Source organism: Gadus morhua, chromosome 6 (genome assembly GCF_902167405.1).
Source record: "Gadus morhua chromosome 6, gadMor3.0, whole genome shotgun sequence".
NCBI classification, from domain to species: Eukaryota; Metazoa; Chordata; class Actinopteri; order Gadiformes; family Gadidae; genus Gadus; species Gadus morhua.
Genome location: NC_044053.1, coordinates 17,048,591 through 17,063,351, shown reverse-complemented (window position 1 = coordinate 17,063,351; position 14,761 = coordinate 17,048,591). Strand labels below are relative to the sequence as shown.

The window sequence follows — 14,761 nt, the reverse complement described above, 5'->3', positions numbered from 1 at the left end:
AACATTAACGCTAGGAGGGTTGGTTAAATAGAAATCAAATCGATTCTCTATCCTTTTATTCAGCGTTTGATAATTATAAGTGTGTCATAATGTTATCAATATCAACCAATGGATATTCCTGGGATTTTGTACACTGTCTATATACATGAATAAATACATGATCCAGTTAAGATTTGAATGATTAATTTCAACAGCTTTATTTGTAGGATGAGAAGTCTTCATAACAGCTTTTAACTTCATCCCTCTAGCAAAAAAGGTTGTCAGGGGAATTATTACGAAAATGTAATGACTAGAATTTCTCAGAAATGAAAATGGAGGTGCAAGCACAGTGTTGGTACCTCCACCATCACCACAACAAGTGCGCCAAATTGCATTCTGGGAATCAGCAAAGAAATTACACAACACCCAGACGGCTGAGGAGGAGAAACCTTTCATTATGATCACAAAGTGGATGAACACACTGTTGCTTCATTTACCTTGCTATATTCTAAAAGCAGACCCAAACAGTGCTCGCTCAAAGGCAAAGTAATGTTGTATCAGGTGTACTGAACTAACATGATTTTGACCTACTTCAGTGACATAGGGCTGGATATATGTTCGTGTGCATGAAACAGGGGTTATGAGGTGGTGTAGTGAATTATCATTCCCGACCATGTCTACTTCCCTTTTCGTAGTGTCGTAAGTGGCAACACAGTGCTCTAAATCCTGAAGGATTATAACAGGTGTGAAGGAGACAGTTCTTCTCACCTTGTTGGAGGCCATCTCGCTGACCGAGTGCCTGGTCTGCAGGGTCTCGAGCTGGTCCAGACACCAGTCCAGCTCCTCCAGGGTCTCGGTGGCCAGCTTCTGGTAGGCCTCCTCTGCAGGACCGAGACAGGAGGGCAGAGGATCAGTAAGGGCCCTCTTCAGAGGGCTAGCGGACTCTCCGGGCCTGCCCGGGTCTCCCACCCCACAGACAGCTACGCTGGGATACCCCGAGTGAACACATGGGAGACTCTTCATGCTGGAGAGCCTGGGCCAGGATTTTTTAATGCTAGCCCCGTGGTCTAGGGTGGGCTCCTCAAGGCAAGGCCTGTCCCTGGAAAAAATGTAGTGTCCAAAGGGGCTGAATTTCTCCTTCCACTGCTCCCAAAAAACAAAGTACCACAAGAACAGTCTCGATTTAAATTCTGTTGCAGGACAGTTTATTAGGGAACTCTCAACCAAATCTCATCGTGTCCGAAGGCCGTAGAGGAGTGGGTTAGCAAGGTGAGGAGAAGTTCAGCAGAGCTTCCGAGGTAAAAGAAGTACAAAAAAAACAAAAATAAGAAGAAGAAGATAGCAGCGAGACGGGGGAAATCCACCTAGGCAGATCAAACTCATGATCTCCCATGCACGACAGACCCCATTTAAACAGCATCTAGAGGTCCGGGGTTCTCAAGTGGAGTCTGCAGTCGGCGAGAGGAGAGTTAATCCATTCATGAAGCAGGATGAAGAGCAATCTGCTTAGCAGGCCCATGTCTGCTGTGGAGAGGGATGGACGTCTGAAGGAGAACACGAACGCGTGCACCAGAGAGCGAGAGGGAAAGAGAGAGCAAGAGAGAGAGAGAGAGAGAGAGAGAGAGAGAGAGAGAGAGAGAGAGAGAGAGAGAGAGAGAGAGAGAGAGAGAGAGAGAGAGAGAGAGAGAGAGAGAGAGAGAGAGAGAGAGAGAGAGAGAGAGAGAGAGAGAGAGAGAGAGAGGGAGCCGTCCTGGAAGAAGCTCAGCGGCGATCAGAGTTCACATCCCAGTGATGTCCACAACCGTAGAAAGACAGGATCGGACATAGCGCGCCCGACCAGCTCACCAGAAGGGCTGTTCAAACACACCGTAGCCACACAGACACAAACGCACAGGCGCCCATAGACATGCACACGCTCACACACATCCATCAGGAGCAGAGCTAACCATAACAAAACCACATTGCATGAGTCCTTAGCCGGTCTGCCAATGAAAAATGTCCATGCTATCCAGAAAGGAAAGGTTTAAAATCCATTGCTTGTGTGTGTGTGTTGTGTGTTGTGTGTTGTGTGTGTGTGTGTGTTGTGCTGGAGCGTGTGGTCCAATAGATGCTGTGTGTATAGGGGGAGGGCTGCTGTTGCATCGGCGTCCCTGGTAGCCAAACGTGCGGCTCTCCCTGAGCTGTTTCTAAAGCCAGAGAGGACTGCACTGTGGATGGGGAAGGGCCGGTGGTAAAACATGGGCCAGAGTTGATAGAGGAATGGAGCTGGAATAGGGAGTTCCCTGTCTTGTATGTACCTTAATGAGTTCAAATCTGTATTCATATCGTTTGATTTACAATACACATTTAAGGGAAATATTAGCTAGAGCAGGGGATACGAAATGAACGTAAAAATGCACCGGGATTTAAGGACCTACGTTTCTATTTGAGGGTTTGCAAGAGTGAAACTGACTTAAACACTACATCACACTTATGTTATCAGCAATTGCATCCAACACAATCTTTCATTTTTTTCAGCTTTCACAAACAGAAAATGTCACCTTGTCACAAGCCAATTAATATTGATGCCTGCACTTATTTAGAAGAGCCAGCGCTGCTCATGCCATATGATATGGGAATGGGAGCACCTTGAAATGCTGTTCCACATGCACAGGCAAGAAATTCATGTGAACAGGGGTAAACGTAATCCATCTCCCATTGTGGCTAGAGTTTAGACGTTCATCATGTGTGAGATTTTGCTTGTATAATCATACATTTTTTGTTTTAACAAGTATCACTATTAATGATTTTGGATGTTGAAAGAAATAAAATGTACCACCGTACAACAACTGCACTGAACAAAATACAGGCTCAGCCGAGCTATTAAAGTTAAGGGATGCATTGTAATTATATGTGTTGGGTGCATGTTGTCTTTTGCATCGAAATGTTCTGGGTCTCCATGCCACCAAAAAATCCCCAAAAAGCAGCCTCTTCCTCCAAAGTCCTGCTATGACACACCTCCTTCCTCTCCCTCTCTTATTTCCTCCCTTTTTCTAACTATCCCTTTCTCCCCTGTGTCTCTCTCTCTCCCTCTCTGTCCCCCCCCCCCCAATCCCTCCCTGCTCTCGCCCTGTTTCCCTCTCCCCCTGATGTGGTGTCAGTGGCTGGGGTGCTACTCTCTCTGACAGCGACTGCACTGACGTCAATGACATTCTTCTCATGCTTAGTGCGACATCAGACACCGGCGCTCCGAGAGGCCACTCTGCCGCACAGATGCAAGGCTGCAGGCAAACTCTGTACCGGAACCGCTCCACAGCGGTGGAGCGGAGGGGCGGATGGGGGACACATGCAGGCAGAGAGAAAGGAAAAGGAGGAGCGAGAGAACAGGAAGGGGTGGAGAAGAGAGGAGAGTGAGACGTCGAGGAGGGGTGAGAGTGGGGGAGAGGAGACGAAGAAGGGGTAATAATATAAAGGATGCATTTCTAGGTATACCAGGAAATGCAGGAAATAAGCCGAACTGCATGCATTACGGTATGCATTACGGTTACTAGGTCATGCTGTATAGTGCATAGTATAGTGTAAGTAGTACAAGTATACTACAACATGTTCATTTCTCAATAAAAAATCGAATCATAAAGGAAACTATTATTATTACATTATTGTTGTTAGGTATGGGTAATTATTGAAAATAATTACGCAGTACTCTCTTTGAAAATCTTTATCTTCCTCCAACTATAGCAAAATAATAGTTCCCTTTATTCCAAATAATTATTTCAGACATTTTGTAGGGCAGGAGCCGCATGGGTGGCTAATTAAGAGAGCATGTCTCATTAACTTGACACAGCACATCCCTTCCTCCGCAATAGGTCAAGGGTCAGTGGCTCGCGCTATTTTTAGACCGCTCTAAAAATAAATTCCATTATCTGATCAATATTCCTATGACCAGTAAATACACTGACAGGCCAGATTGGGGGAGGAGGAGGAGGAGGAGGAGAAGGAGGAAGAGGAGGAGGAGGAGGAGCCAACAGGGGAAGACTGGGTAAAAGAAGGGAAGCGTAGCAGCTTAAACATGAGGCCTACTATACTCCAAGTCAATGAAGGAGCATAGTAGTCTGATTATATAGTAGGCTCTCTTCTGTCTAATTCAAAGTAACTAATTAAATCCCTTTGGCCATTTTACATTTTATTGTGTCTCAGTGGAGGGGGACACAGTGCCCAGCTATGCAGGTCTCTCTCTCTATGTTAGGAAAATATATTCAACCCAGGGTCCTGAACAAAACTCACTCCCCCCCTCCTCCACCATTATTGCTCTGCAATATGAAATATGATCGCTAAACATTGCATGGTTTTGTCAATATCCCCATATAACAGCATGTGTAATGCTATGGGCTGCAAATCTGAAGATGGGACATTTGTGAGGCTTTTATAGAGAGAAAATAAAATATGTGATAATGTATTAATGGCTTAGCATGAGTTGTGTGTGTGTGTGTGTGTGTGTGTGTGTGTTGTGTGTTGTGTGTGTGTCTGCGTTGAATGAATGTATCCTAAAACTGCGGAGGCATTAGGTATGTTTGACTTTCCGCTCACAATGAACAACTAAGCAGATCAAAACTATAGTTGAAGGTAAGTCTATTCATGTCACAAGAGATTCCTCAGAAAGTGAGTCAATGCTGGGAACCCCCCCCCCCACAACCCATCAAAGAGAAAAGGGGAGGGAAACATTTCAGCGAGGCGGTACATCGTCACTGACTGTGACTATAAATGTCAAATTTCTGCTTTCAAGAGTTTACAAGGGTTGAAAAGTGTGCTAGGAATGGGAGAGGTGAGTGTGCCTGTCTGCTGAAAGAGATCACAGGACGCGCGTACATACCTCTATAATGATCTGTTACTGATTGAGTCTAGCTTTGGGATCTTGGGGGTGGACAAGACTACTAGCAGGGTGTGTCTATACTCGACAGTACGCACTCGAAAATAAAAATCTAAAACACACTAAACCGTAACCAGAGTTTCTCCAGCAAATCTCACCCCTTTCAAATGTGCAAGCAATATTTTTTATTCCATTCACGTTTCATATTACTTTTCATGTTCTCTGGCTCCCCCAATAGGATGCGAGGGTCCGTCCATCAACAACAACAGTATCAGTATCATCGTTTACAAACAGCCCCGTCAAACATGGCATCCATTCATTTTATCTCAATCACACCAGAAAGAAAGAAACGCGACAAGCAAGCTAGTCTTAAACATATACTATACATGAGCGCTCATTTCATGCTGAATCCCACAGACGATGCACACACAATATGATAGACTCAAGCTAGACACATACCTGTAAAGGAGGTCTTTGTGAAAGGAGGTGGGTTACACATGGGTGATCTCCTGGAATGGAGGGAAAAGACAAAAAACACTCACTGATGTTCCCTGAAAATCATTTCTTTCAGCCTATTCATCCAAACGCTCTACATTGTTGTCAACTGTAAATATGCAGTATTCCCCTGGGTCTCTACTCTTACATCGCTGTTCACAAAGTGCTGTCTGGGTGGAGGGGGGCTCCTTTATAGAACAGGCCCAGGTTGTTGTTGTAGTACCCCCATTAATACAACAGAGGGCGCACAAAGCTTGACAATGAAGGAAGAGCCGTTACAGTAGAAACTGCTTCTGCATGTGAATGAAGGCTGAGGGAATAGGAAGGGGGGGGGGGGGGTTGCTGAATGCTGAAAACACATTAGCTTAATCTTCCAGTTTGCTATGTTCAGAACAGACAGTACATAATAAGATATACTCACATTTGATCATAACATGTGTACAGATGAGTATCTTGTTATGTAATGAGTAATGAATCCTTCATCATTAAAGAAAATACAACTTACTTATTTGACGCTCTGTCTTGCTGTATGTTGGTGAGAGCACCAAAGTTGTTTCGTACGGTTCTTAAACTGGCCAGAACCTGAAGGATAAAAGGCAGACGTTAGACAAGGCGATTCTTGTTTCAAAAGTCCACACAAGCGCATTTGTAGAGTGACATCAAAACTGAGCCATAAGAAAGTAGAAAGAAATGCTCACCTGTGCAAACGGCGTTACAATCATATCGTCCCCATGACTGAAAAATACAGAGACAGAGAGCGAGAGAGAGATAGAGATAGAGATAGGGATAGAGAGAGATAGAGAGAGAGAGAGAGAGAGAGAGAGAGAGAGAGAGAGAGAGAGAGAGAGAGAGAGAGAGAGAGAGAGAGAGAGAGAAAGAGAGAGAGAGAGAGAGAGAGACACACAGACAGACAGAGAGATAGAGAGAGCGAAAGTCATACAAAGTTAGAGCTGCATTGTTAGTTATCCTGAGGTAGGTATACCTATGAATGATATCCTAATTATCCTATACTAATACCAGTGTCACAATGCAGATGCACCTATAGACACAGCTACAGCTAAGCCCCTCTACTGGTTGACAATCTGAATAATTATCACAAGGTTTGCAAAGGCATAGCCCTAGGCTTGTATGAACTGCAACAGGTGTTTTTCTGGTTTTAAATTCAATGTGTACGGTTGTTTATATTCATACAGTCAGATGAATGTCATCGCTATGGGTTCTTATGGACCGAACGGGAGGATAACTCTGTAGACCGGTGACACACATCATCACACCGCAGGGTGGTTTATTTTCTTTCCGCTCATTATTCTCAGTCTCTCTCCGCGTATGTCTTTAACCCGAGAGAAGACTAAAGACGCTTGTTTACCGGGTGTCTCCTCTGCTGTTTGTCTGGGGTGACGGTTGTCTTGACGACCAGCGTAGCCACGTGGTGTCACACTCTGTTAGCCTATGCTAAGATAAGGAGTATGTCCCCAACACCACACACACTGGCCATTGTTTTGTTTTTGGAAAAACGACCACATTTATAGTTTGGTTCCACTATTTAATGTTGTGTTATGGAAGAATAACAACGCCTACTGTGCTTTTAATGTGGCGGAAAATGTCAATATTTTCATGCGTTATCGTTACATGAACAAATAAGAGTAGGTTTAATTTACCAACGGCGTCTGTTTAGATTGCATATTTCCTGTCTGTAATATCAGTCTAATGTCACGTTGGACTCAATGAACTGGAAACAATTAGTGTATCAAGAAAGAGATAAAAAAAACATATTGCCCCAGGGTAGGGTAAAGCCTCCATCATGACACAATAGGCTACACCTAATAACTTGTGTTGATCATCTAACAATAGTTGTGGTTTTAGTATTATCTTTTTACTAAAAGTAATAAAGAACGATGCTGAGGCAATCAATCTGCTTGTTTTTATGGTGAAGCAGTTGTTTTCCACAACATTTTTAGAATGATAACAAATTTCAGTTGGTTATGCGTCAGTTGGTTAAATTTTAAGCAGGAATCAAAATCTGCATACATTTTATCATCACAACCTCTTTTAGAGATGGCACATTAGCACTGACTGTGCCTAGAAGTGGCAACTTTCTGCCTTCAAAGAGATACAAGAGTTGACGAACTAAATTGTGGCCCGTCAAGAGCTATGGGAGAGGTGGGCATAGCTGTATGTGTCTACAGAAAAATACTACAAACCGCACTAACTGGAGGAATCTTATTTGTATCGTTGTGGAGCCCTACATTTACAGGATGAGGCTTGGCCTTCACATCACAGAGAGGACCTGTTGAGTGACCTCATGATCTCCACCATCGTTTCCTTTATTTGTCCCTCCTGCAAATTGGATCTTCTGCGTTCCGTCAATATTTGTATTTCCTGTAGCAGTGATTGTAACTCGATAGCCATGGCCATATGGGAATGGATGAATCTAGCATCAGTGTAGCTCAGGCGTTTTTGGGTTGAGAGCCACGTTCTCAAAGTGAGTGGTAGTACTGCTGCTGTACATATGGAATCAATGTGGAAGCTCAGCTCAGGGAGGATGAGGTTAACTTTGTGGTCGAGAAAAATAGAAAAGGGAAAGAACTATCTCATTGTCCTAATGGTCCCGTCGACGGAGCAGACTTAACTATGCTTGAGAATGACCCCATCGTGTCGTGCTAGGGCTGTGCTATGAATAGTAGTCTCAATGGGACACTTCAGAATCTGCTGTCACCCACACAGCTAACCAGGGCGCTGGTGCTACTGTCTCTGGGGCCCGGGCCAATGTAGGTGATATTGAGGTGTCAGTGTGTCATCCACAGGCCACTTGTGGTGGACCCGAAACAAACAGTCCAAAAACCCTCCCCACTAAGATATACACAGAGGAAGAGATTAGGCGTTCACAGATTGGGTGATATTTTTAGCATCGAGTACTGAACATAAAGTAGCGACGGACGTCGAGCCACAATAGGTTGTCACCTTTAACATAACAGACAAACAGAGATAAGACGCATGTTCAAATCAGAACATTTCAAAACAACATTGGAGCCTCGCTAGGCTTGCGAATGTGAACGAGGCGGGAAGAAAGGTCATGGGACCGCCGTCCATCACCGGAACAGAAAGAGTTCTTCATGGACTCACATGTCACTGGCGATGGAGGAGTTCCTGGACATGGACTTGGGCGAGAGGTCGTAGTCGCTGTCAGAGCGGTAGAGGAAGGACTCTCTCCGCTGGCTGTGCACAAAGTTGGCCTGGAGGATGAGGCCGGAGCCCGGGCTGGCCATGGGGTCCAGGGGGCTGCGGCCCGACGAGGTGCCATTGTCCACATCGAAACTGTTGGGGAGAACACAGGAAATACAACGTTATAGAACATGTTCCACGATTTAAAAGACTGAGGTTCTTCAAATGCTTCGACCGACCAATGATTATTATTATTATTTTTTAAATACAATAAACCAGAGCCAACACACTGACCCATCCTATTATTAGCGTCAGCGTAACGCTGATTTTTATGCTTGATTATAGAGTGAGATAGCTAGGGAGGTATGGGAGATAGAGGGAATGCGAATAGGACTGGGCCTTACGTACACGCTCTACCCCGGTGCGCCACAGGAGCACCCCGGTTTCTCTATCCTATCGTCGCTGCTTTGCGTCACAGGAGTGCCGAGAGCTTGCGACAATCCGTCCCCGCCGGGAAGCGCGCGGCTCAGATTACGCCCTGCGCTCTCGTGGAAGGAAAGCCGTTGCCGACGACGACAGCGAGGCTACATCCTGCCGTGACGTCAGAGCGGGCTACTAAGTGTCTCCCAGGTGAGCGTCAACCCAGGTGAAAGGCAACACACGGCCTGCCAGGGATATCGGCCTTATCGCTACGGTTACCAGACAAGCTCATAATCCAGGCCCCGGACCTGAGGTCAGGGGGAGAAGGAGGAGGAGGAGGAGGGTGGGGTGAGTGAGAGAGAGGGTGGGGGTTTTCCCTCCTAGCATGACACAGAGGGGTGTCATCATCCCTACACTGAGAAGCGGCCATAGTGTTAATCCCCATTAGACATTAGATTGGAGCGGTCATAGCACATTGTAATGCTAACGTCAGCGCTAGCCTAACTAGCGATTGCCTGTGCGTGTACGCGGGATGTGCTGAGAAAAGACTGGAGGAAGTGAGGGGAATTCTTTGCGAGCGACTTCTCTGTCAGGGGTGCGCGGAGGCTGTTTGGTTTGGAATATTAAAGCACTCAGCATTGTGCTTTATCATATATTTAAGATAAACTACTTTTCTTATCACCACATTTGATTTTCAAGCTACATCAACAAAGGCAAATGCAAACATGGTACCATTCCAAGTGCAACGACTCCGTGCTTACAACGGGCTGTCTCACGACACATATTTGAAGCCCAAGCACAGCTTGCTTGCTTTGTACGACATGTATGTATGCCACAACAAATAATGTAGGATATACACACACACACAACCAAAACACACCAAGACGAAACAAAATAAAGGCTAGGTGATAAGGTAATATAGGAAGAGAATTTAAAAAGAAAACAATAAAATATAAAAATCCTGATGACACTTGTGTCCCCGAATTTTTACATTTCAAGTTGGGTTCTGTACTCCTTCAGCGGAGATGGGGGAAGTGAAGGTGATGGGAGCAGAGAAACAACCACCAGGGAGCATCAGAGCTCTCCAAGGGCCTTCATCAACACGATACAGCTCAGTTTCCCTGGGCTGGCCACCCCTGACGTTCCAACTCCATTTGTAAACACCATGTGAGGCTTAAGCTGTAAAGACAATGGTCCATATTGTTTACGCAAAGCCATCATGGAGTGTCATTGTTTAGATGTGCCCCATAAATACATCCTGATCAAACGCATGAATAATATAGACAAACACATGTTCTCGGAGAGTTTTCATTCCATGTCAGGCTCGACAGGAGTTTATCCAACATTTGATCTTGATGTTTGGATAACGTGATGCGTGACTATAGAACATCAAGTACATGTAAGTGTACATCATATGTCAAGGAAAAGTACACACTTGGCTTTGGCTTGAGTTTTGTCTGAGTAGGTCTCTCTCTCTCTCTCTCTCTCTCTCTCTCTCTCTCTCTCTCTCTCTCTCTCTCTCTCTCTCTCTCTCTCTCTCTCTCTCTTTTATGTAAGGCAAGTAATACTTGAGGGAGAAGTGATTATCCTAGCATATTACCCCCCCCCCCCCCGCAGCCATCTATTATGTATGGCTTCTCTCTCTCTTCCTCATAAGTAGACACTCACCCCACCCCCACAAACATGCTTTTTGGGCCAAAAAGGTGAATATATCAATAACTGGTATTTGGTGACTGCTGCACTGCAACGTGGCCAGTGTCAGGTTCTTGTAAGAGGAAAATAAATATTTTCATATAATTCATAAAATTATCAGACCCCGCTTGTGCAACCTGTACAGTGCAAAAGTGTGTACTTCAGATATTTCGGCAGGAGGTTCTAGTTGGTCAGTAAAAAGACACATCAGGTTTAGTTTTTAAGAGTAGTTTTTCAAATGACCATTCCATCACCAATACCAAACACACACACCCACATACACACACAGCTACTCAACAAATAAATACTCAACAAAAAATCTTAGTGTGGTGGTGGTGGTGGTTATTTTTATTCCTATTATTATCAAATGCCTAAACACACAAACACACGCGCATGTGTACACACACACATAAGCTTGTACACACGCACACCCTTATATACTTATATATTTTTTTGAATTGTGTCTTTGTGCAGCACAAATAAATTGATTCATGATTACTGTTGTGGTTATTTTTCAGTCCCAGCTGTTTTGTTTTTATTACTATATGATCCATTATTATATGGACTACTGGTCATAACTACTATTCAAAACTCAACACAGCTTCTCACAGTGCCCACCGCCTCGTGAATTATCCATCTATTAGCCCTGGTTAGTCCCGGTTGCGGAACCCATGCCTGACATAACATAAACATGCTCTCCATAAATACATACATGCGTATGGGCCATACGTCACACGACATGCGTGTGCTTATGTTCTACATCGTCTGCATTGCAACACGCACACACAGCACACAAAAACACACACACACACAAGGCAGAGTGACATGAGCAGGTGAACACTTGACATATGTCCAACAGCTGAGTCATAATCCCACACATTTGTACGTCACAGACCCCCTTCCCAGCCCCCACATCTCCTTTAAGCCCCTTGTGTCTTGCAACACGCATAGTTAGGCATGCATCAGCCCATATTCATTGGTTATGCATGACCGGCCAGGACAGACTTTGGGACTGAGGCATTACTTTAAAACCAGCAAGGGGTGGCAAACGTTTAATATGTGACTTCAAAGTGGGAATGTGGGGCTCATTCTCCCTACCCGAAACCCCTGAGCTGGCCGACTTTGTTAAATTAGCGAGAACAAACCAAAAGAATGAGCATAAGGGCAGCGGTGCTGGTGGGTATGGTGGAGACTTAAAGGCGCAGTGTGTAAAATGTGGCATCTGTCACAATGTTTTAATAAAATTCCACAATGTTTTAATTACGGTAATGTATAATGCAATGACTATAAGACTTGTGTTTTCATTGCATTAGAATGATTCCCTTTATATCTACTTGGGTAGCGGGTCGTCTTCCACGTAGCCCGCCATGTTGCACTGCCATGTTTCTAAACTATTTCCTTTAGTTTCACAGACTTAATAACTAAATGCATTATATAAAGCAGTCGTAGATGATAGCAGCACTTTGGAAGTACCCACTGGCACTTTGCAAGCCAGTTCAGGGGAGGTTGGGGGTATTCAGTTAGTTGCAAATGGCAGCCTCACTGCTAGATGCCACTCAATTCTTCACATTGCAGCTTTAAAACAATGGGATGGGAGAAACATGACGATTAGCAGAGTTGGGCTGGACAGATCTGGACAAAATATCTTAGGGAGGAGAGAACGATGATCGGAAAGTCCAATCTATAAAAGGGAAATGATCTGAGCCCCAAGATGTGGGGGGATAACATTTAGCCTGACTGATGTTGTAGAGCAGACAGGAAGCTTAAGAAACAGCAATCATCATCTGGTGAACATCAGCGCTCACATCCATCTGGAGGACTTTGCTGGAAAAGACTCTTGTGAAACACCGGCCGTTCTCAAACCAGAATTCAATGCTCGAAGCAGCCTTCCTTCCAAGCTCTAACTACCTTTCAATGTATATAATAGTAAATAAGTAACTTTATTAGTCATAAATGATGGATTACCAAAAATGATCACTATTCAAATTATATATTTTAATCCGGTTGAAAATATGAACTGGGTATCATCATGTACTAACTTAACATTCCATCAATCAATCATTTTTACAGAACTGCATCTCCGAAGCAATACCTTCACATCTCCTACGTTTGAAATTACCCTCCTTTACACTTTCTATTCTGACAGACACTCCTCAACTGAAATTGGACTGTTATCCATAACCAACACATCCTATAGTAGCTGTTAGCAGGACCATTGTTGGAATGGTCCCTCCAACATACAACAGCGGGTAGTTTGACAAAGATAGACAGATGATTTGTGCCAACATAATATTGACTGTAGGACATTGCAGGGTACAGTTTGTCCTACCTCTGTCTCTCTGTATCATTCTCTCACTGCAGGTAGACCTGCAAAGGCCCACCCATAAGGCACACACGGACAGACTCCCAGTGCACACAACCATAAAACAATAAAGAAAATAAAACTATTTCAAGATGACGAAATCAATAAGAGTAGTTGTAGAAAAGCACAGGGGTTGAAATGAAGAACACATGCCAAACTGAGATGCATCCGAGTCCTTTCAATAATTGGCGTTAGTTAATACAGGGCCAGGCATTAGCAATATTAGCCTTCAACAACCACCTCATGTCAAATGGTGATTTCTGTTTGATCTCGAACAAAGATGCACAAACACAACTTCTAAACTGGGACCAACAGCTGTGATATCTATATGTCTATGTCTATGGTGGAAACTTGAGGGATGGACATATTTTGAAGGTGAAGGAAGGTGTGTGTGAGATAAAGCCATACGACCATAGGTCTTGATTCTGGGGACGGTCCCTGTTTCAGACCCCTAGGTTAAAGAAGAGACTGAGAAGAGGAACCTGAGTTTGTTTTAGAAAGCTGAGTGAGCATGAATGTAGTCAAAGGAAAGTGCCACGGAAGATCAGTGTGTGACAGTGTGTGTGAGTAAGACTCTATTCACTTGTTTAAGTGTTCAATTAAGTGTACGTGTGTACGCATGGTAGTATAATTTTAACCAATCACATTAAATCGCTTCCTATGAGGCCTCAGGACACATAAAACAATATGGAAATTGCAAATATCAAAGCAAATATCAAAAAGAGAATTTAACTTGATCTATGGACTATTTCAATAAACATAGTCTTGTGACCCACTGATAACGTAATCAAACACAGTATACTATACATAGCATGAGTCTTGAATCTTGAGTTTGGACTACTTCAGATAAAGCACTAATCAGAGACTTTGTCATCCGGTTTATTAGGATATGTTATAGTTGATGCTCTACATCTCAGATTCCTACCAGGCTGTCCTTGCACCATGGCACCGCTCAAAAAAAGGGGGCGGGCCAGAAGCCTCCTTTCGGATCTCAGTAAGTGTGTGAGTGGAAGATACTAAACAGCCCCTGATAACCAGGAAATGCTCCCATATCTGCCAGACACACACACACACACACACACACACACACACACACACACACACACACACACACACACACACACACACACACACACACACACACACACACACACACACACACACACACACACGCTAATATTAATAGTGCAGGCTCTCTACCTCTTGCTACTGTTGCACTGCATCTGTGAGTTCTCTCACTATGAGCTGAGTGAGTGTCTGGTTACTTAGTGTCTTGTTGTTGTGCCACCTCAGCGTCACAACTCATGCCAACTTCAGAAAAGTCCCTCACTCATACACAAGGCACAAGCACATGTACGCAATGAGTGAAGCAGGGGGGGGGAAATATTATTAGTATTTGAACGCAAATCCGTTGTGTTTCGACGTGCGGTGCACCCACGTAACAATTCTGTTTATCTCGGGGACTCGCCTCTGATTGCCGATGGCTTAGTGAACGGGTCAAACCGTGTTTCGAAACCGCCCATAACCTGTCTCTAACCTTTTGGTGTGTGTGTGCATACTAATCTTTATGACGTGGCTGACTACGTCAAACAAAGACGTGCTCGATGTGGTCGGCTTGGCCTTGGTTCAACACCCAATGCGCTTGGCCTCCCTGTGCACCCCGCACCACCCCATGACTCCCTACTTAGTCCCCAGGTGGCGTGAACAAGAGATCTGCTGGATGGGGCTCAAACAGGACTGCACAAACAACCCCCCCCCATCCCCCCAGGTTTACCAAGGTAGCGAGCAGAGAGGATCCCCAGGCG

The 14,761-nt window shown here is 44.5% G+C and overlaps 1 protein-coding gene across 3 annotated transcripts in view; it reads right to left on the bottom strand.

Annotated features, from left to right (window-relative positions):
• Nucleotides 1–14,761, bottom strand: part of pde4d (phosphodiesterase 4D, cAMP-specific) — a 52,782-nt gene that overhangs the window by 15,143 nt on the left and 22,878 nt on the right. For all 3 annotated transcript variants that reach the window (XM_030357715.1, XM_030357714.1, XM_030357716.1), the window contains exons 2-6: nucleotides 8,444–8,635; nucleotides 6,019–6,055; nucleotides 5,826–5,902; nucleotides 5,285–5,334; nucleotides 748–860 (exon numbers count right to left, since the gene is read on the bottom strand). In XM_030357715.1, coding sequence (XP_030213575.1) covers nucleotides 748–860; nucleotides 5,285–5,334; nucleotides 5,826–5,902; nucleotides 6,019–6,055; nucleotides 8,444–8,635 — 469 coding nt within the window. The remainder of the gene's footprint in view (nucleotides 1–747; nucleotides 861–5,284; nucleotides 5,335–5,825; nucleotides 5,903–6,018; nucleotides 6,056–8,443; nucleotides 8,636–14,761) is intronic.